Source organism: Seriola lalandi, unplaced genomic scaffold, assembly GCF_002814215.2.
Source record: "Seriola lalandi dorsalis isolate HSWRI2012SDOR001 ecotype SW California unplaced genomic scaffold, Sedor1 jcf7180002054648, whole genome shotgun sequence".
In the NCBI taxonomy this organism is placed as follows: Eukaryota; Metazoa; Chordata; class Actinopteri; order Carangiformes; family Carangidae; genus Seriola; species Seriola lalandi.
The window spans coordinates 262660-285302 of record NW_019525201.1 but is presented as its reverse complement, the minus strand read 5'-3'; the positions used below and the strand labels follow the sequence as shown (position 1 = coordinate 285302).

General features: G+C 43.3%; 2 protein-coding genes across 6 annotated transcripts in view; both read left to right on the top strand.

Moving 5' to 3' along the window:
* Window positions 1-12636, top strand: part of abcd3a (ATP-binding cassette, sub-family D (ALD), member 3a) — a 20889-nt gene extending 8253 nt beyond the window's left edge. For 3 of the 4 annotated variants that reach the window (XM_023420539.2, XM_023420540.2, XM_023420541.2), the window contains exons 8-23: window positions 1856-1912; window positions 2193-2335; window positions 2417-2486; window positions 2947-3016; window positions 4789-4886; window positions 5115-5206; window positions 5357-5448; window positions 5552-5624; window positions 5716-5779; window positions 6625-6702; window positions 6825-6890; window positions 7689-7778; window positions 7873-7992; window positions 9060-9164; window positions 9826-9882; window positions 10957-12636. In XM_023420539.2, coding sequence (XP_023276307.1) covers window positions 1856-1912; window positions 2193-2335; window positions 2417-2486; window positions 2947-3016; window positions 4789-4886; window positions 5115-5206; window positions 5357-5448; window positions 5552-5624; window positions 5716-5779; window positions 6625-6702; window positions 6825-6890; window positions 7689-7778; window positions 7873-7992; window positions 9060-9164; window positions 9826-9882; window positions 10957-11034 — 1353 coding nt within the window. In that variant the 3' untranslated portion in view covers window positions 11035-12636. The other variant, XM_087177764.1, reaches the window with a different exon arrangement.
* A 1862-nt stretch (window positions 12637-14498) lies between these two features.
* LOC111665493 (tartrate-resistant acid phosphatase type 5-like) lies at window positions 14499-20834 on the top strand. Of its 2 annotated transcripts, none has more exons than XM_087177765.1 (6): window positions 14499-14678; window positions 14911-15101; window positions 15500-15627; window positions 15859-15987; window positions 19247-19394; window positions 20308-20834. In XM_087177765.1, exons 1-6 carry the CDS (start codon window positions 14603-14605, stop codon window positions 20560-20562), a joined length of 927 nt encoding a protein of 308 aa, XP_087033891.1. In that variant the 5' UTR covers window positions 14499-14602; the 3' UTR covers window positions 20563-20834. The 2 variants fall into 2 exon arrangements, with proteins under 2 accessions (XP_087033891.1, XP_023276292.1); XM_023420524.2 differs by having other exon boundaries at window positions 14500-14678; window positions 15796-15987.
* The last annotated feature ends 1809 nt before the right edge of the window (window positions 20835-22643 follow it).

The following is a 22643-nucleotide window of genomic DNA, read 5'->3' as shown; positions in this document are numbered from 1 at the left end:
AGGAGAGACCAGAAGAGACCAGGAGAGACCAGGAGAGACCAGGAGAGACCAGAAGAGACCAGGAGAGACCAGAAGAGACCAGAAGAGACCAGGAGAGACCAGGAGAGACCAGAAGAGACCAGGAGAGACCAGGAGAGACCAGGAGAGACCAGAAGAGACCAGGAGAGACCAGGAGAGACCAGAAGGGACCAGGAGAGACCAGGAGAGACCAAAAGAGACCAGAAGAGACAAGGAGAGACCAAAAGAGACCAGGAGAGACAAGGAGAGACCAGGAGAGACAAGGAGAGACCAGAAGAGACCAGGAGAGACCAGGAGAGACCAGGAGAGACCAGGAGAGACCAGGAGAGACAAGGAGAGACCAGGAGAGACCAGAAGAGACCAGGAGAGACCAGGAGAGACCAGGAGAGACCAGGAGAGACCAGAAGGGACCAGGAGAGACCAGGAGAGACCAAAAGAGACCAGAAGAGACAAGGAGAGACCAAAAGAGACCAGTAGAGACCAGGAGAGACCAAAAGAGACCAGAAGAGACAAGGAGAGAGCAGGAGAGAGCAGGAGAGACCAGGAGAGACCAGAAGAGACCAGGAGAGACCAGAAGAGACCAGGAGAGACCAGGAGAGACCAGGAGAGAGCAGGAGAGACCAGGAGAGACCAAAAGAGACCAGTAGAGACCAGGAGAGACCAGAAGAGACCAGAGGAGACAAGGAGAGACCAAAAGAGACCAGGAGAGACCAGAAGAGACCAGAAGAGACCAGAGGAGACGTATAGAGACCAGAAGAGACCGGTAGAGATCAGGAGAGATCAGGAGAAACCAGTAGAGACCAGAAGAGGCCAGGAGAGACCAGGAGACACCAGGAGAGACAAGAAGAGAGCAGAAGAGAACAGAAGAGACCAAAAGAAACCAGAAGAAACCAGGAGAATCCAAAAGGGACGAGTAGAGCCCAGAAGAGACCAGTAGTGACCAGTAGTGACCAGACCATCAGAAGATGGGTTAGGGTTAGGCTAACACTTCATCTAAACTCATTCGCAGGGTGAGGAGACAGAGTTAGGATCACGGTCGGGGACGGGGTCAGTACCTTTCAGCACACTGGTGATTCCCAGGCGGTTTACAAAGACATGGTCAGTGTTTTGGCTGCCGGTCCAGAGATCAGCTATCACGTAGAGGTTAGGCCTGATGGCTCTGGCTGCTGCAAGCATCACCTACAGAGACACAGAGGACACAGTGAACCTGCAGTCTGTCCAACATTAACACAGAGAAAACAGTGAACCTGTAGTCTGTCCATCACTAACAAAGAGGACACAGTGGACCTGCAGTATGTCTGTCTCTTATACACATCTTACAGTTTAATGACTTTAAGTGTTTCCTTAAGTATCAGACTGGATCAGGAGAAACCTTAAATACTTAAGTGAATATATTAAGGAATCCTTAGGGAGAAGACTTAAGGATGTTCTCTGCAACAGATTTTATTATTTCTGTTTTATTTTATTTTTATGTTATTTGTATTTTATTTTAAGGAAATCTTAACTTAAGGTGTTTTGTGCAGCTGGCCCCAGATGTTTTAGAGAGACCTGAATCCATAGACTTGATCCAGACAGAGCAGGTGAGCTGTGTTGTTGTATTTCATCATGTGTAAACATGGATATGTAAACATCCTCATTTGGTCTGAGGGAGAGGTTACATGAGGTCATTGAACCAGGTCTACCCACAGATACACGAGTCTGTTCATACATCATGATGATTCAGAGCAGACCAGCTGAGGTGACCCGGGGTCATCTGAAGTCCTCCTCTGTTGTATAGACCTCACTGACTTTATTATCTAGCAGCATCATCTCCAGCTGTGTGTCCTCTGTCCTGCAGCCTCTGTTGGACATCGGTCTGTACATCTTCAAGCTGACAAGTGCCATCGGTGCTCAGGTGAGAAGATCACAGAAACACAGACTTCTTCGTCTTCTTCTTCTTCTACTTCTTCTCCTCTTTTTCCTCCTCCTCCTTCGTCGTCGTCTTCTCCTTCTCTTTCTCCTCCTCCTTCTTGTTCTTCTTCTTCTTCTTCCTCAGATTTTACCATCATCCTGCATCTTTTTAAACTGAATCTGCACAGGAGAGAAAATGTGTTTCATGTAATCACGGTCTTTACTACACACATCCTATAGTGACAAACAGGAAGTGATGTCATTGTGTTAACCCCCCTCCCCAGGGCCCAGCCATCATGATGGCCTACCTGCTGATCTCTGGTCTGTTCCTGACCAGACTGAGGAGGCCAATAGGAAAGATGACAGTGACGGAGCAGCGCTACGAGGGAGAGTACCGCTACGTCAACTCCCGCCTCATCACCAACAGGTAACGCACCTGCAGCAGCTCAGACTGTGTCGCTGTTAACTGCAACACTGTAACATGTGGGTATGTCTTCTTCCTCTTCAGTGAGGAGATCGCCTTCTACAACGGGAACACGAGGGAGAAACAGACCATCCACTCCACCTTCAAAAAGCTGGTGAGTCACAGTTTGACAGTGTTTAGCCTCCATGACCAGGTCCTCTGTCACCTATGACCTCTGACCTCTGACTGCTGTTGCTGGGTGTAGTCAGGAGTGTGTTGTGGTACCTGTAACCCCACCCACCAGTGATGTCACAGTGTCCTGGTGTAGTCCTCTACGACACAGCAGCAGGGAGAGAAGTTAAAGCACTGGAGCATCAGTGTTGTCATTGGTTATAAACCAGAGACGCATGATGTTCAACATCTGGCTGCATCAGCTGTATGACAACCACAGAAAAATCAGGTTTTATTCTGAAAGGAACAGAACTTTATTATATTATATTATATTGTATTATATTATAGAATATTATATTATATTATAGAATATATTATATTTTATATTTGTGAGAGATGCACTGACAGTGTAGATTGTCTGTCCTCATCACTGTGTGTTTTCCTTTATTTATTTCATTCTGCAGGTGGATCACCTACACAACTTCATCTTCTTTCGTTTCTCCATGGGGTTTGTGGACAGTATAATAGCCAAGTGTAAGAAGATATGTTTCTTAATTTAATTAACTATATTCTGGTCAAATCGTTGAAATGCAGTGTTTCCTCTAGGATTTTTTTCAGCAGTGGGGGGCATGCTCTCCGGATGGTGGGGGCAGGCATACACAAATGACCAAATGAGCAGTTGACAGCAGATTTAACTTTCAAAACCTATTTATTGGCTGTCCAGTTGAAAATGGCTTTTATCGCTACCATTGAACTTTTACAATATATATCTCAGCCATATACAATGTCAAGAAAAATAAATACCTTTGGTTTGTGAAAAATAAATGTTACTTCAACTCTAACCAGTTGAAAATGTAAAAAGTAAAAAATAAATCAAACAATAACATTAAATAAATAGATCAGCTAGATGGGGCTGTAGAGTCAGTGGCAAAGTTTGTACCCAGGCTCATCTCTCTCTCCTGCACCTTCACCCAGCTCTCCTGCTGCTGATCTCCTCCCCTTTGTTTAACAACTCCTCCCTGTCTAATGTTACTTGTCTAATAAGATTACATTAAAAGTGTGAGTAATGTAACGCTAACAGGGTTATATAATTTACACTCACATCACATCTGATTACAAGTGTGAACATTAAAACACTATTTCTTACCGAGTCAGTAAAAGGCTTATGATGCTACCTGACTAGCGTCTTCTTCATCTGTTGTCTTCCTCTTCTTAGAGAAGTATCTGAACAAGCTCATCTGAAAATGCAGTCAGCAGTTAAAACATAATGACGTGTAGATATTAGCTTAATGCTATCAATTAGTTTACCCAAGTTAGCGTCACTGAGTTGGCTAATAAGTCTACCTTTTCTCCGGTAATTCGCTGCCTTATTCCTCAAGACTACACTTCTCTGACTCTCACCTGGTGCCTGACGTGACGTCACTTTCAAGGCCGCGCTCTCGCGAGTAATTAACTCCAACAGGATCCCCCAACCACCACCCCACTCCCTCCCTCCCCTCCCCCCGCTGTTGCGCTCATCATCACACAGGCTGTGAAGGTGGAGAGATGTGGCGGTGGGGCATTTGCAACAATAAAAAAAAGAAGGAAAAAAAAGGGCCGCCACTGCCAAATCAATGTAGAGGAAACACTGATTAAATGTATTAATTTGCTTTACTAAAAGTAAGTATAAAAAAGTAAACATTTCAACAAACAATAAATAAAATAAACATACAAACACATAAATATTAGTTTTTTGTTTTTTCGACACCAACTAACACACAGATTCATATTTTCCATTTAATCGAAATGTGGATCCATAGTTTAAATAAATTAGATTTAGTTTCCTTTAATTATACATAATTAAATATAATTATATGGAACAGGACTTGGTGTTAATTCTGATACTGATTCCTGTCATAAAGTTGTGTCTTCTTTCCCCCTCTCTCTCTCCCTCTCTCTGTCTCTCCCTCCCTCTCTCTCTCTCTCTCTCTGTCTCTCTCTGTCTCTCCCTCCCTCTCCCTCTCTCTGTCTTTCTCTCTCTCTCTCTCTCTCTGTCTTTCTCTGTCTCTTTCTATGTCTCTGTCTCTCTCTCCCTCTCCCTCTCTCTGTCTCTCTGTCTCTTTCTATGTCTCTGTCTCTCTCTCCCTCTCTCTGTCTTTCTCTTTCTCTCTCTCTCTCTGTCTCTCTCTGTCTCTCCCTCTCTCTCTGTCTCTCTCTCTCTCTCTCTTTCTATGTCTCTGTCTCTCTCTCCCTCTCTCTGTCTCTCCCTCGCTCTCTCTCTGTCTGTCTCTCTCTCGCTCTCTCTCTCTCTCGCTCTCTCTCTGCAGACCTGGCCACTGTGGTGGGTTACCTGGTGGTCAGCCGGCCATTCCTAAACCTGTCCCACCCCCGACACCTGCACAGCACACACTCTGAGCTGCTGGAGGTTAGACACACACACACACACACACACACACACACACCTCTCTGGTCTTGTATGTATTACACCGACCTGTCAGACCAGTCCACAACCAGGTCGTCTGGTTCTTATTCCAGTGACCCTGTCTCTAAATACAGACACACTGACGGTTTCTGGTAGAAACATGTGGAACAGTGTGAAGCCTGTTTCAGAGCTGTGAGGTTGTAGTCATGTGACCTGATCTGGATCTTGCAGGACTACTACCAGAGTGGGAGGATGCTGCTGAGAATGTCCCAGGCCCTGGGCAGGATTGTACTGGCTGGTCGAGAGATGACCCGCCTCTCAGGGTGAGTGATGTAAAACACTGACACTGCTCATTTTACCTGTCCTCACAGCTGCTGTCATTGTCCGGTACTGATAATATCATCTCTCTGAATGAGACTGACCCAGGATCTGTTCTGATCAATTACATCTTCATCTGATTCATGTTGTCTCAGGTTCACGGCTCGCATCACTGAACTCATGAAAGTCCTGAAAGAGCTGAATGCTGGGAAATATGAGCGCACCATGGTCTCCCAGCAGGAGAAGGGTACACATGACTCCTAATCACAGATATGTATATATATATATATCTATCTATATAGATATATATTCATATTAAATAACTGCAGCTGTTTGTTCCTTCGCCTCAGAGTTGGACGCTGCAGAGAAACTCGTCCTGGTGCCTGGAAGTGGTCAAATTATCAACAGAGACAACATCATCAAGTAAGTCAGGCTCTTATTGGACACTTTAATATAATATATAATTTATTTTTCTGAACTCAGTTGATTGATGTTTTGTATTTTGTATTTTTAGGTTTGACCACACTCCACTAGCTACACCCAATGGAGACGTCCTGATCAGAGACCTCACATTTGAGGTAAAGCTCTCATCATCATCATCATCATCATCATCATTATTATGAGATAGGTGAACTGGGATTCACTGAATCAATGAATTAGTTTGAAATCTGGTTCAGTTTGTTTTATCAGGTAATGAGACAAGAAGTCAGTGACCCTTTAGAACGATCTGTGTTTATGTGTGAATTTATTTAAAACCTGATCAGATCTTTATCTAAGTTACAGTAAGGAACAAACACAATCTGTCTGAACTAACAACACACATTCAAACATTCAGAGTGCAGCTGAAACAGTGTATGAACCTCAACTAATGATATAAACAGAAGCTGCAGGAGGCAGGAGTTATCAGACTCTGAGCTTCATTTACTGGGACTAGAGTCTTAACGAGGCTCCAGAGGCTCCGACACTGAGATCAGTCAATATTAAAATATCAGACTCACCATCAATAATAAGATATTAGACACAAACACAATTATCTCTGTTTATCAAATGTTAAATTATTATAAAACTTAGAATGATGATAATGATCTGTGGAGAACTGTGTGTTCACATGTCACAGGAAGTGAGGTAACACTGTGTGTTTATGAAAACTAATTTATGAGCGGGAAATGGAGGAGGCCTCATTCATGAATCAGACCCTGGAGTCAGTCAGTGAAACCACACTGGAGGTTTAGAGGCTCAGACACTTATAAAGAGGAACATCAGAGAGACTGAGGATGAAGAGTTCACATCTTCATCAGTCCACAGTCACAGACTATGTGTGTAAATGTAGAAACCAGGTCGTTCTTACACGTGTGTGTGATTTTACAGGTGTATGTTCAGGTGTGTCTCTGTCATGTTGTGTGATTGTGTCTCTGTTCTGAAGGTTCGGTCTGGTACCAATGTTCTTGTGTGTGGACCAAACGGCTGTGGAAAGAGCTCCCTGTTCAGAGTGCTGGGAGAGGTGAGAACCAGTTACTGTAGCTAACTGGGAACCAAAGCTAAACCAGTTTGTTCAGTAAATAGACACATTTTGAACATGTTGGTTTGTTTATTAATATAAAGTTACTCCACATGTGTTTACAGCTGTGGCCTCTGTTTGGAGGAAGCCTGACAAAACCTGAGAGAGGGAAGCTCTTCTATGTCCCACAGGTAAACATCCTCTGTAGCTCACGTCTTCAGTCACACCTCAGACTCTCACACTTCAGACTCTCATGCCTCAGACTCTCACGCCTCAGAGTCTCACACCTCAGACTCTCACGCCTCAGAGTCTCACACCTCAGAGTCTCACACCTCAGACTCTCACACCTCAGACTCTCACGCCTCAGACTCTCACACCTCAGAGTCTCACACCTCAGACTCTCACACCTCAGACTCTCACACCTCAGACTCTCACACCTCAGACTCTCACGCCTCAGAGTCTCACACCTCAGAGTCTCACACCTCAGACTCTCACACCTCAGAGTCTCACACTTCAGAGTCTCACACCTCAGAGTCTCACACCTCAGAGTCTCACACCTCAGAGTCTCACACCTCAGACTCTCACACCTCAGAGTCTCACACCTCAGAGTCTCACACCTCAGAGTCTCACACCTCAGACTCTCACACCTCAGACTCTCACACCTCAGACTCTCACACCAGATGTGTTCCAGCTGCAGTTATTTTAGTTATGATAGTTGTTATAGTTATAAGCAGCAACACGGTTTATGCTCAGGTAAAGTTAGCTGATCCATGACTCATGAGACCCAGATTCTGGATCAGGACATAACGTAGTGAAATCAGACACTGTGTCCATGACTACAGATACAGGTTTTACAGTGTGTTTGTACTGAATGTTTAGGGTTAAAATCTCAGTTCTGTTCAAACATCAAAGTTCAGTGATTTAAAATAAACTGTGAGAATTAAACTGATGGAGGAGGAGCTGAGTCTTCTGGTTCTGTGTCTGTCCAGAGACCCTACATGACTCTGGGCTCTCTGAGGGACCAGGTCATCTACCCCGACACCTATGAAGAGCAGAGGAGGAAAGGCATCTCTGATCAGGTGAACACCACACACACACACACACACACACACACACTTCCACTGCTGTCTGTGTGTTTCTAATTACAGTCATCATCTGTATGTGTGTGTCCAGGTGTTGAAGGATTACCTGGACAACGTTCAGCTGGGTCACATCCTGGACAGAGAGGGCAGCTGGGACTCAGTCCAGGACTGGATGGACGTCCTCAGTGGAGGGGAGAAGCAGAGGATGGCTGTAAGGAAGCAGCACACACTCACCTCAGAGTCACATCACTGACAACACGTCATTCTGTTAGTTTAGAAAAGATCATGATTGATTTTCAGATATCTGCAACAACAGTCGATGCTCCTGATTCCAGAGACGGACTGACCAGGACTGAATCACCAGTTTCTGTGCTGAATGTCTAATTAGCATCAACATGTCCCTGTTTCTGGAAGATGAAAAGTTATTTTTTAGTCTGTGTCAAACTCTCCTGGGCCTCGACCACAGAGGAACCTTCTCACGAAGCTCAGTGGTAAACTGTCTCCCAGTCCTGTGGTTGAGGGTTCAAATCCCACTGCTGCTCCAATCCCAGCTTCTCTTCATGATGTCTGATGATCATCAACACGACTTTAAATCCAACATGTGAACAGATGAACTTCCTGCCTTCATCTTTAGATCAGATCAAATCAGTCTGATCAATCAGGTGATCAGATTTAAAGTCAAACCGAAAACATTAGAGATGGATGAGAATGAAACATTGAATTAAAAGTTAAATATATGAGACTGAAGGATGATGGTTGAACTGTTCTGTCTGCTGGTGACTCATTAATAAGGAGCTTGCTCTCAGTCCAAAGGTGAAAGGTTCAAACTGTGATTCACTTCACCAGGTTGCTGGTCTGAGTCTGTTCCTGTCTAGACCTGGTATCAACATCTGTCTCAGGTGATCCCATCACAGTGGTCAGCTCTAAGTTCAGGTGTTAACACCAGGTCTGAACAGGCCTCTGTCTCATGATGAAATGAAAACAAACACATTTCATTAACTAATGACAAACAGTCATCCACATGTTCCTGGTGCTGCTTCCAGACTTGTTTGTTTGTTTGTTTATGTTAATGAAGATGTTGGGGTCATTCAGTCATGAGACCATTGATCTTTTGTATCTGTTAAACTGTCAGAAAACCTGCATCAGTCACAGATTACTGGACCTTCATTAATGATTCTAGTTTTAGTTGATGATGATGATGATGGTGATGATGATGATGATGATGATGATGATGATGATGATGATGATGATGATGATGATGTGTCTGTTGCTGTGCAGATGGCCAGACTGTTCTACCATAAACCTCAGTTTGCCATATTGGATGAGTGCACCAGTGCAGTGAGTGTAGACGTGGAGGATTACATCTACAGCCACTGCAGGACGGTACGATACAACAACAACAACACAACAAGAGATACAACAACGCACAACAACACAAGAGATACAACAACACATAAACAACACAACAAGAGATACAACAACACACAACAACACAAGAGATACAACAACACACAACAACACAAGAGATACAACAACACATCAACAACACAACAAGAGATACAACAACACACAACAACACAACAAAAGATACAACAACACATCAACAACACAACAGGAGATACAACAACACAAGAGATACAACAACACAAGCTCGTCACCTCCTCTTAGTCAAAGAAGAAATCATGTTGAACAGTATTTTCTCATTAATGAATTGAACTATACAGATTAGCATGTCACGTGTTGCTGTTGGTGTTTGAATGCCTCAGAGAGAGAGAGAGAGAGTGTGTGTGTGTGTGTGTGTGTGTGTGTGTGTCTGTGTGTGTGTGTGTGTGTGTGTGTGTGTGAGATGATTATTTCATGATGAAGCTGTTCATCAGATGTTAGAGTTCACCGTTCAGCCTGGTGACCGTGTGATGGAGAAGTTTCCTCCGTCACAGTCCTTGTTGTACTTCAAGTTAACACAGTTATAACCTGTCTGATGTAGATGAGGGTCTCTTCCTGTTGATCTGGATCCAGTACTACCTGTGTTTTCTTTGATTGACAGGTGGGCATCACCTTGTTCACAGTGTCCCACAGAAAGTCTCTGTGGAAGCACCACAAGGTAAGAACAGATGGTTCCACTGCTTCACTGCAGGATGTCAGTTCACACACTCAAGTAAAACATGTCTGTCCACAGAGAACAACACCAGGTGAAGATGTGGGAAATGGTCAGGTTTTACTAAAGTGTTTTCTTCTTCAGCCTCTGAGCTTCAGTACGTTTAATGACGATAATGACACTCGTTAACAGAAGAACAGTGTGCGAGACGGAGCTCGTTAACAGAAGTAACTGGACACCTGGTTCTCAGGCAGCTGTGTGTCTTTTCATGGTTACACACAGACAAGCTCGTTTAGATTGAGGTGTAGTTTTGTGTCAGTGTGAGGAGTAAAGAGGTGACGCTGGAGTGAAAACTAGAAGTGACCTGGTCACTGAAGAATCTAACCCAGTACAGAGACGCTCCTCACTAACTAACTGACTAACTAACGAACGACCTGCTCACAGCTGCAGAATCTGGTTAGCTCATACCCATAATACACTCTGTCACAGTCTCCTGCCGAACCAGATAAACTACTTGGTGTCACTCTGTTATCTTGGTTGAGGTCCGACCAGCTTCAGGTCTGTGACACCCTCCTGACACCTGACACTTTTATGAAGTGTCCATAATTTGATTTCAAACTGAATGTGCTGAAGTTCAGAGCCTGAAAAACAAAGTCTGATCAGCCCTAAACTGAGTTCACCCAGTGACTCACTGATGATGTGCAGGATGAAAATCTCTGTCATGTTGTTGCAGTCAGTTAAGTGGTTTCTGTTACTGTCAGGTATGAATGTTCGCTTTAAAATGAGAAAACCAAAATCAGGAAACAGCTTGTTTCCCGGTTACCATTTAGAAAAAGGGAAACAAAAAATGGAAAGAAACAAAACAAACTGTTATCTGTTTTTCTGGGTCACACCAAAAAAATCAACATAAAATTGAGAAAGATCATTTGCGCACTGGTATTTCAATTCCTGATTTCAATTTCTAATCACATCAAGGAAAAACACATGAGTTTATTTTGTAATTTTTCCGTTTTTTTGACCGTGTTCGTTCAGTTTCACTGATCGTTTCATCAGCTTGACCTTTGTGTTTCTCTCATGCAGTACTATCTCCACATGGACGGTAGAGGAAAATACGAGTTCAAGCCCATCACAGAGGAGACAGTGGAGTTCGGCTCCTAACTGCTGAGGATATCCCAGAATGCACTGCTCTGATGAAACCAGTCCATTGATTCTTTGCACTCGAGACAGAAGTTATAGCTAAACCTAGAGAATAATGTTTTTAATCATTTGTAACTCTCAGCCTTGTTTCTCTTTTTATGGAAAGGATCTAACCATTAATTTGTTCAGTGTGATTGTAAAACATCTGTAATTTATGTTGCCAACATCTGGGTGTGTTGTACACACTGGAGACGAGTGAGTGAAGTGAACAGCTGGAGTCAGCTCAGCTGTAATGTAGCTCAGTCTGGCTAGGAGACTGAGGAACCATGTTCCACAGTAAACTGGATGGATGTATGTACTGTAGTATATACTGCAGTATTACTACAGTATCTACTCTGTAAGTATATACATGAGGTGATGGTTCAGAGCATTAACTGTGATCACATGATCACATCACAGTGATCTGTGGGTAAGACTTTGTTCCTCTGTCTGTTCCTTCCTGACTCTTCATCAAAAAAAAAAAAAATATATATATATATATATAGTCATGAATCATCACAACCACAAAATCAGTCAGAACAGCAGAGACAACAGAAATCATTCCTGGTAAAACTGGCTTTAATTAAAATTAAAATGACCATTAGATCATGGTCTTCATCACATCATCAGATCTTTATCTCTAGATAACGTGATAATTAATCAGTAATAACGAGATGAAGGACCTAGGAAATCAACAGCAGCTGCTGGAGCTCCAGGACAAACAGGAAGTGAACAACCTGGTTCAGAGGAGACAGATGTTAGACCGACCTCTGACCCTCCAGTCGCTGTACGTAAACATTCCTCCTCTAATATGTTTGATGAGTATCAATAACGTTAATCTGTCATTGATCTGTGGTGGGAGCTGACAGGTGGACCTTAGACCTGGTCTCTCTGATAAACAGTCATGTGACCAAACCACTGAGGAGGAGCTGAGAGTGGGCGGGGACTGTCAGAGGAAACAGGAAGTGATGTAAGCTTGCTCCACCTTAGAGACACAGCTCGGTCTATATTCACATGAACTTCACTCTGATCTGGTTTAAACTACAGTCATTAACTGATCAACACTGATCAATCATCAAACACCATGAATAAATAATGAGCCAGTGAAGAGGGTCAGTCAGTTTATTCCTCTGCGTTTGTTGTGATCAGCTCAGGTGAGGAAACTGAAGTGAAATCTGATTGGTGGATTAGCTCAGATGAAGTAAAATGATTGGTCCAAACTCAGAAAACATCAAAGTTTCATTATTATTATTAATTATTATTATTTTCCTATTATAATCTGATAGTTAGCATTTCCCATGAATGAATTTCTGTTGGATTTAATATATTTCTGGGTGTTGGATGAAAAATTGTTGATAATTGTTCATTTGATTTAACAGGAGCTCAGTGGCTCTAAAGTGCAATGATGGCTTCTCTCAGTACGACATCAGACCCCCCCTCTGCCATGACCCCCCTGTCTCTGTCACACTAATACACTGAATACACTGTAACTGTATGTGAGGATGGAGAGGAGCCTAGCTGTACCATGGTTTTGTAATAATACTGCATTAATAATAAAGTGTAGGAGTAATGAGTTTTCATAAAGTCGTCTTTATTCTGTCTTCTGAGAGAGAGGAAGAGGAGGAGCGTGATGAAGGTGAAGATGAGGATGTCTGTGTGAAAGTGACTCCTTCACACAGACGTTTCACACTGGAATTGTTATTTTAATGAGGTGGTTCATTTTCTATGAGGCCAGGACATCAGGTCGTTACTGAATGTCCTCAGTTTGACCACGAGTTATTAATCTGATCAGCTTTGTCTCTAATTTGGAGAAACATCTGCAGAGTGATTGAACTGGACGCTGCTGCTTCTGGAGAAGATGAAGTTGAACTGTCGCTGTTCACTAAAGAAAAGGTGATTTTATTAAATTACATTTTATTTCTTCACAATCACCATATTTTATTTTGGTTTAAGCTGAAGTAAAATGTGTTTGTGTGTGTGTGGAATATTTTATTTTATGTTTCCAGTGAAACCAGTTGAGAGGTGTGTAAATCATTGTCTGTAGCTGGTCTTTGACAGAAATGTCACTAAAGTGTTTGATAACAGACGTCAGTCTCTAATCAGCTGATTTGAAACAGCTGTGTTCCCCCTCCCCCCTGCACTCAGAGGTTGCCATGGTGATTGTAACTGCCAACTTACTGTACTGAATGAGACTTGAAATATACCTCTCGAACTGAGGCTTGCCAGTGAAATATCGTAACTGTTATCACATGAAGGTATATATTTTCTGAGAGAGGAAACTGCTGAACGCAGGGATATAAATATTTGTCTGTGGTGTCAAACGCAGGAGGTGCAGTGATTTTAAAATTCCTTCACTTCCTGTTTTTCCCCTGATTTCCCGCTCTCAGTAGATGAGGAGGACGTGGACGATGACTATAACTTCACCTCTCGCAGTTTATTAATGAAAGCAGGCAGTGATGACATCACAGTGACAGAGGACGACCAGCAGAGGGCAGAGGAGAGGGTCAATGTACACAGGTGAATCAAAGCAACTGAAGACAAACTCAGAGGTCGAAGGTCAAACACCTCAGCTCTGCTTTATCAACATGAACTATGTGCACAGAATATTGGTTTATATATACAGTATGTATGTCTATATATGTGTGTGTGTGTGTTATGTCTCCCCCTCAAAGTCCATATCTGATTGACTTTCTGGATCACATTGTTGTCGTCTGGGTGTTCACCTAAAATCACACAACAGGAAACAAGAAGTCAGAGTGAAACTAAAAGAAACAACAGAGTGTGTGTGTGTGTGTCTGTGTGCGTCTGTGTGCGTGTGTGTCTGTGTGTGTCTGTGTCTGTGTCTGTGTGTGTGTGTGTGTGTGTCTGTGTCTGTGTCTGTGTCTGTGTGTGCGTGTGTGTCTGTGTGTGTGTCTGTGTCTGTGTCTGTGTCTGTGTGTGTGTGTGTCTGTGTGTGTGTGTGTGTGTGTGTGTGTCTGTGTGTGTGTGTGCGTGTCTGTGTCTGTGTCTGTGTCTGTGTGCGTGTCTGTGTGTGTGTGTGTGTGTGTTACAGATGATGTGTCCCAAACATCTTTGTCTTTATGTTAACAAACAACCAGGAAGTGACGGCTGTGGTCATGTGACAGTTTACATTCAACATGTGACACTGTAAATGCATCAGTAACATTTTTACAGGCTGATAAGTGGGAGTATGTTTTACAGCCTGTTAAACAGGTTCATGAGCTGAGCTCTGAATCTAAACTCACATCACTCCTGTAGCTGTGATGTAATAAAGTACACAGCCAATCAGAGAGTTAGTTACACAACATACAGAAGCAACAAGGTGTACATGTGTTTCACAGAGAATCAGTGTGAACACATGAACTCCACGTGTCTGCACCGTTACACCAGCTGACAACACATCCGTACAAACCTGCAGCAGCAGCACAAACCAGTCAATGAGTCATTGACCTGCTGTCAGCTGATCCTGTTTGTCTCACTCTGATCCAGGAAGTCCCTGAGTTCAGGGCTCAGACTGTTTCACTTCAAACAGGTAGAAAACAATAGGATCATGGTCAGACCTCAGAGTATCCTGCTGCTGCTCCACCTCCAGGCCTGCTGCCACCTGATCCAGACTCTGGACCCAGGTACTGACACACACACTGACTCACTCACTCACTCACAGGATGTGAACGTTTGATGTTTCATCCCAGAGGGAGGACACATACACAGACCGACTGTATCGTCGTCAATAGAGAACTGATCCGCTCCGATCAGACACTTCAGATTGTTTCACTCAGTTTGATCCTGAGGAGAAAAAAGACTTTTCAACCTCAGCCAATCAGAGGAAGTGACAGGAAGTGTGTGTTTGCTCCACAGCTGCCCTGCGGTTTGTCGTGCTCGCAGACTGGGGGGGTCTTCCCGTCCCCCCGTACTACACCCCTCATGAGGAAGCTGTTGCTGCAGAGGTGGACCTGCTGGCCCAGACCGAGGGTCTGGACTTTGTCCTGAGTCTGGGGGATCACTTCTACTACAACGGAGTCAAGAATGTGGAGGACCCCCGCTTTAAGGTCAGCTCACACAATATCACTCAGGGAGGGGGGCACATGTCTGACTGTCCCCCAGCTCCGTCACAGTGATTATTAATCTTTCACGGTAGGAAATGATTTCAATAAATTTGTAATTAAATTTAAGGTGGAAATAAAAGTTTGAAGAAACATCTGGATCAGAGCCACAGAATGAAGCTGTTACATGTTATTAATACAGTTTATTCACAGTGAATAATAACAACAACAATAAAAAAATAACAATAATAATAATATACCAATAATAATACCAATAATACCAATAATAATAATAATAATATCAACAACAATAATAATAATAACAATAATAATAATAATAACAATAATAATACCAACAATAATAATAATACCGACAATAATAATGAGTGGTTTCTGATCCACAGTTCACATTTGAGCGAGTCTTCTCTCAGCCATCGCTGCTGCACATCCCCTGGTACCTGATTGGAGGAAACCACGACCACAGAGGAAACATCTCTGCCCAGATGTTTTACTCCAACACGTCACACCGATGGTGAACAGACAGATTCATGGTTTAAACAGAAACCTCCAATACACAGCTGTTTGATTATTGATCCACATCAGAGACTCAGTGACTGTCACCTGTTACCTGTGTGTGTGTGTGTGTGTGTGTGTGTGTGTGTGTGTGTGTGTGTGTGTGTGTGTGTGTGTGTGTGTGCAGGAATTACCCAGGTCTGTACTACGAGCTCAGATTTGACGTCCCTTTCTCCAACGTGTCGGTGAGCATCCTGATGCTCGACACCGTGGTGTTGTGTGGGAACACCTACGATCAGACCCCGCCCTCAGGACCAGAGAACCCCAGAGCCGCAGAGCGTCAGTGGGACTGGATCAGGTCCAGACTGGCCAGCAGCAGGTGAGCCGCCATGTTTCACACATACAGTCAGACATTTTTATTAGTTACACTGCACTGTAAAAAACACAGTAATACTCAACAAACATACTGTGGAATAACAGGCAACAACTACAGTCATTAAATTAAGTCGTTAGCTTCTGAGATCTTTTGTTCTGATGAAGGATGTTACACATGTAAAGACAATGAAATGAAATGACCTGTGAATGTGATCAAACAATGCTGTAACACAAATACTGAGTGCTGTTAGAAGGATTTTTTTAAATGATTTTTGTAAAACATATTTAACCCTCCTGTTATGTTCGTTTCTCAGGAACAGCAATGATGTTCCTGGGTCAATTTGACCCGGGGCATGTTTAATTATCCAGAAGTGTCAGAAACCAAAAAATCCCAATAAACATTGTTTATATCTCATTATTAACTCCATTACTAACCATTTCAATCAATATTTAGTGTAATGGTGTTCTTTACCTCTCACAGATCATGGTTCAATGAGGATAATTCACTCGTTTTTCATTCAAAAATGCATGTTAAAACTTTTTTTAATGTACTTTGGAAAGACCTACATATAAAATACAAGTGTTTTACATTACATTATTTTTTATTTTTTATTTTTTTTACATTTTTTTATTTTTTTATGGAGTGATGTTGATAAATTAACACGAGACACCTCTTCTGTTCATCCAGTGTGACATTAGGGCCTGGGTTATAGAGTAGTGGAAGTTGCTCTGCCCACTTGTCCTACACTGTCCTGATAGCTGCCAGCTTGTCTCTTGTCTCTTGTCTCTCTCCCGTCTGACAGCCCTCGTCTCTCGATTATCAAATCGGATTACTCTGGAGAAAATATGAAAAGTCTCCAGAGACATTGTGGCATGAAATATAGCCCTGCCTGTCTCTGCATCCCACAGACTGGCTGTTAATTCACCCTTTGACTTATAGACCCCAGCCAGGATGAGGACCCCCAGATATGCATGTAAATGCATTTTATCCTGCTCCTTCCACTTTCATTTCGAGAACGATTTTCTGTATTGAGTTGGGCATGACCAGCTCAAAAGCTGACTTGATGTCTGTCACACGAGTCACTGTCATCCTAGTGGGTCCTGGCCCTGTCTTTATTATGTTTTCTGCAGACAGTTTTGCCTGAAGTATATTTGGGGATGAAGACCGTCTTGCTTGAAGGAATATGAATAGCAGTTTCCTCATTTGGTTCATAATCAGAATCATCAGACTCAGAATTGAGCTCAAGATGGTCTTCATCTTCAGACACATCCTCCTCTATTTCACTGTCATGATCAAAGATGAGTTCCAGAGCCTCCAGGGTCACCTGTTTACTTCTGCTGCTCATTTTGTAAAGCTCTGACAGAAAGTATTCACACCCCTTCACTTTCCCCACATTTTGTTATGTTACAGCCTTATTCCAAAATGGATTAAATTCCTTTTTTTCTCATCAATCTACACACAATTAACCCATAATGACAAAGAGAAAAAGGTTTTTTAGAAATTATTGCAAATTTATTAAAAATAAAAAACTGAAATATCGCATGTACATAAGTATTCACACCCTTTACTCAGTACTTTGTTGAGGCACCTTTGGCAGCGATTACAGCCTCAAGTCTTCTTGGATATGAAGCTACAAGCTTGGCACATCTGTATTTGGGGTATTTCTCCCATTCTCCTCTGCAGATCCTCTCAAGCTCTGTCAGGTTGGATGTGGAGCGTCGCTGCACAGCTATTTTCAGGTCTTTCCAGAGATGTTCAATCGGTCTCAAGTCTGGGCTCTGGCCGGGCCACTGAAGGACATTCACAGACTTGTCCCGAAGCCACTCCTTCGTTGTCTTGGCTGAGTGCTTAGGGTGGTTGTCCTGTTGGAAGGTAAACCTTCGCCCCAGTCTGAGGTCCTGAGCGCTCTGGAGCAGGTTTTCATCAAGGATCTCTCTGTACTTTGCTCTGTTCATCTTTCCCCCGATCCTGACTAGTCTCCCAGTTCCTGCCGCTGAAAAACATCCCTGCAGCATGATGCTGCCACCACCATGCTTCACCGTAGAGATGGTATTAGCCAGGTGATGAGAGGTGCCTGGTTTCCTGCAGATGTGACGCTTGGCATTCAGGCCAAAGAGTTCAATCTTGGTTTCATCAGACCAGAGAATCTTGTTTCTCATGGTCTGAGAGTCCTTTAGGTGCCTTCTGGTAAACTCCAAGCGGGGTGTCATGTGCCTTTTACTGAATAGAAGCTTCAGTCTGGCCACTCGACCATAAAGGCTTGATTGGTGGAGTGCTGCAGAGACGGTTTTCCTTCTGGAAGTTTCTCACATCTCCACAGAGGAACGCTGGAGCTCTGTCAGAGTGACCATCTGGTTCTTGGTCACCTCCCTGACCAAAGTCCTTCTCCCCTGATTACTCAGTTTGGCTGGGCGGCCAGCTGTAGGAAGAGTCCAGGTGGTTCCAAACGTCTTCCATTTACGAATGATGGAGACCACTGTGTTCTTCAGGACCATCAATGCTGCAGAAATGTTTTTGTACCCTTCCCCAGATCTGTGCCTCGATACAATCCTGTCTCTGAGGTCTACAGACAATTCCTTTGACTTCATGGCTTGGTTCCTGCTCTGACAGGCACTGTCAACAGTGGGACCTTATATAGACAGGTGTGTGTTTCCAAATCATGTCCAATCAGTTGAATTTACTACAGGTAGACTCCAATCAAGTTGTAGAAACATCTCAAAGATGATCAGTGGAAACGGGATACACCTGAGCTCACTTTTGAGTGTCATAGCAAAGGGTGTGAATACTTATGTACATGCAATATTTCAGTTTTTCATTTTTAATAAATTTGCAAGAATTTCTAAAAAACCTTTTTCTCTTTGTCATTATGGGTTAATTGTGTGTAGATTGATGAGAAAAAAAGGAATTTAATCCATTTTGGAATAAGGCTGTAACATAACAAAATGTGGGGAAAGTGAAGGGGTGTGAATACTTTCTGGATGCACTGTATATGTGTGTGTGTGTGTGTGTGTGTGTGTGTGTGTGTGTGTGTGTGTGTGTGTGTGTGTGTGTGTGTGTGTGTAACAATTTGAAAACGCAGCAGTATTTTCTTGTGTCATCAGTCATTTGACAGATTAGATCGTTCTCTGAGTTTCACCTCTCTGAGCCGTGACTGTGTGTTATTAGAGTCACAGGTTGGAAACCTTTCTCAGTCAGTACATGTGTCGTGGTCCCTGTGGATCACACTGACTTGTTGTGTGACTGGTTGTGTGACTGGTCCCAGGTCAGACTACGTGGTGGTGGGCGGTCACTATCCTGTGTGGTCCATTGGCCACCATGGACCCACTTCCTGTCTGGTCAACAGACTGAGGCCTCTGCTGAAGAAGTACAGAGTCTCTGTTTACCTGAGTGGCCACGACCACAACCTGCAGGTACGTTCAGGCATAAAGTCATGTGACATAGATCCAGGCAGGAAGTCAATGTCTGTCCATCTGTCCATCATTCACACTGTAGTCCAACTCCAGCTGTTCTAGTTACTGAGACATTTATTAAAGGTCCAGTCAGGTCACATGGCAACATTTTTTATATTTGAACAGTTTATGTTCTTCATCTCTCAGACTTCAGCTGCTTCTTCACACCAACTGAAACACAGTTTATCTTCAGCTCATTCAGAAACAGGTGAACTGACTGACTAACTGGTCACATGACGTCAAGAACCACATGAATGTTCCCAGGTGTTTGTTCCTCTACAGTTATATATATATACGTACATATGTACATTAATGTGCTGCATGGTTCTGTTCAGACTGATTCACACACACTGAGCAGCAGAGACTCGACAGTCAACACACAGTCAAACTATCATCAGATCAATGATCAAAGATCAGAGAAGAAGAGTTTCTGTTACTGAAGAAACTCTAATTATTTATGTACAAAGTCAGTTAAAATGCATGTTAGAGGAAGTGATAATGTTTTATGATGATAATAATATATGATCAGACTATTTCAAGTATCTTAAAGGCTGTTGGCACCAGGTTACTGTGTGTGTTTATGTGTGTGTATACATTGGTTGTTAATGTATACACACTGTCCCCAGGTGAGACCTGCACTGTGCTCACAGCAGAGATCTATAGACTTTATGAAGCTGCATGAATCAAACAGTAGAATTAAACAGGTGGAGATGAATTAACATCAACTCCACGGAGGTTAAAGGCTACGTTTCTAGGCAACACAGTGGGTTACAACAGTCAGTCAATTGTTGCTCACGACGTTCAGACAGGTGAGTCTGAACGTGTCTCACCTGTCTGACTCTGACATCTTTATTCTGCCTGTTCCCTCTCACAGTTCATCAGAGAGGATGATGGGAGCTCGTATGTGGTCAGCGGCAGCGGGACAGTCAGCGACCCGGCCTCCACCCACAGGGACCGTGTCCCTCAGTCCTGGCAGCTCTACTCCAGTCCTGTCAATCACACGGCAGGAGGCGTGGCTTACTTCAAGGTGACTGAGTGTCACATGACAGTGAGCTTCCTGCAGACTGATGGGAAATGTGTTTACCAGGCTGAGCTGCCGAGACGCTCAGTCAGCAGAGACGCTGTGTGACGCTGCAGTCACAGGTAGAACAGGTGGAGAGAGGAGCTCACCTGTGGAGAATATAACCTGCTACAGGCTGAACATCACTCAGGTGATTCTCTAATCAGCTGATCGGACTCTTGAGTTCAGATCACATCTGAAAACTAAGAGCTGTGTAGAAGAACAAGTTTATTTTCTATAGAATTAAACTAGAATCTCGTCTTCCACTCAGACGAGTGCATTGTCACTTCCTGTTTGTCCAGAGTCAGAGAAAATATTAAATATTAAACATCTGTGTGAAACTTTGTCACAATTACTGTGAAGTCTTGAGTAATGGGTGTTTTTCTGAGGTCAAACTGACCTTGACCTTTGACCTTTGGGTCCAGGTGAACATTTCTACCAGATTGGAAGAAATTCCCTCAAGGTGTTACAGAAATATTGCGTTCACAAGGTCAAAACTGCGTTTTGTGTGGTCACCGTGACCTTTGACCTTTGATCTTTGACCCCCAAAATCTATTCAGTTCATCCTTTAGTCCAAGTGAACGTCTGTGCCAGATGAAGTTCCATCAAGGTGTTCCTGAGACATCGTGTCCACGAGAATGAGACAGACGGACAACCTGAAAACAAAATGGCTGCCGCTCTGACGCTATCTGCCTCGTCTTTGGTCTTTAGTGACTTTTTTTCCCGTGTCTGTCCAATCCTTGACACCAGAGGACAGAGACACGATGACCTCAGAGACACAGGACATGTTGAAGGTGAACCTGAACCACTGCTGCTTCAGACTGACTCCACTCTGACACATCTGATCCTGAACAGGCCTCTCATTTTCTCTACCATGAAGAAATGTTCACTGAACAGTGACATGAGAAATCATTAATCATCAGTCATCAATCATTCAGTCTTTGGTCAAAGACACAAGGTGTTCACAGACCTTTAACCAGAACCAGAACCTGATCCAGCAGGAGTCTGGATCTGGACTCTGGGTCCTGGTGCCACAGAACCACTGAAGACCTCGTCCTGCGGAGGTTTCTAATACCTTGTATAATATAAATTGATTAATTAACATGTAAATGTGATTGATAGGGTCGTATATAAATACTAGAGAACTGTAGTAACTCCTGTGTTTAATGACTTTAATGTTGCTGCTGCCACATCTCTGTTTCTCCTCCACTGTAAACTCTTAAGTAGCTGTTTTCCTCATGCTAACTGCTCACCAGTGCTCAGTGCTCCACCTGTCCTCCGCCCTCTCACCTGTCAACCCTCCAGCCTGCATTCAAGCTTCATCTCCAGCTGGACTCCTCCATTAACATCCACCGCCCCTCAGTCAGTCTCCCTCAGTCTCCTAACACTAAGGCTACGTCCTCACGACTCCACCACTTTTCAGCCTCTAAAACAGAGACTTTCAGAAACGCTGCTAGGCCTGTTTTATTCTGAAAACTCCTGGGTTTTATTTTGAAAACTCTGTGGTTGTGTTGTATCTTGACGGACAGAAACTGAGACCTTTGTAAACGATGAGGTCACAGCCACGGCCTCTCCTGATTGGCTCTCATCAGCCTGGACTACCAGTGGTGAATACAACATGATGATGAATGACAGTCCTGTTTACACCGGCTTGTCAGACGTTCTACTTCCTGTTTACACCGGCTTGCACATGTTCAGTGTAGTGGATGGTCATGTGACATGTGTGGATGCAGATGGTTTTTGTTTGAAACGCTGTTTTAAAATGAAAACGTAGTCGTATGGACGCAGCATGAGAAACATTAGCTTCGTACACAGGACCAGCCCCCGACCCTTTGGCCCCCGACCCTTTGGCCCCCGACCCTCCATCCATGTAATGACACATCTGAGGCTGAATATGAAGATGAACAGAACAAATTTGTTTAAAATATTTATTCTTTAAACATATTATAATAATAATTTGTTAACAACAGCCTCATATACAAATATGTTAATTTCAATTAAGCACAATAAATTACACATAAGATACAAAAATAATATTTACAATTTCCCAGTCCCAAAGATCCTAGTGACAGTCACTGAAAGTTAGTGTTCACTACGACTATAAATAAATAAAACCAGCTGGTAGTGTTTGTTACAGCTTCAGCAGTGTT

Bases quoted from the DNA above. Each gene is read 5' to 3' on its own strand.
- LOC111665493 (XM_023420524.2), top strand. From the start codon at position 14,603: ATGGTCAGACCTCAGAGTATCCTGCTGCTGCTCCACCTCCAGGCCTGC. The intron at 15,988-19,246 runs GTGAGCCGCCAT...GACTGGTCCCAG, and splicing joins TCCAGACTGGCCAGCAGCAG to GTCAGACTACGTGGTGGTGG. The intron at 19,395-20,307 runs GTACGTTCAGGC...TCCCTCTCACAG, and splicing joins GCCACGACCACAACCTGCAG to TTCATCAGAGAGGATGATGG.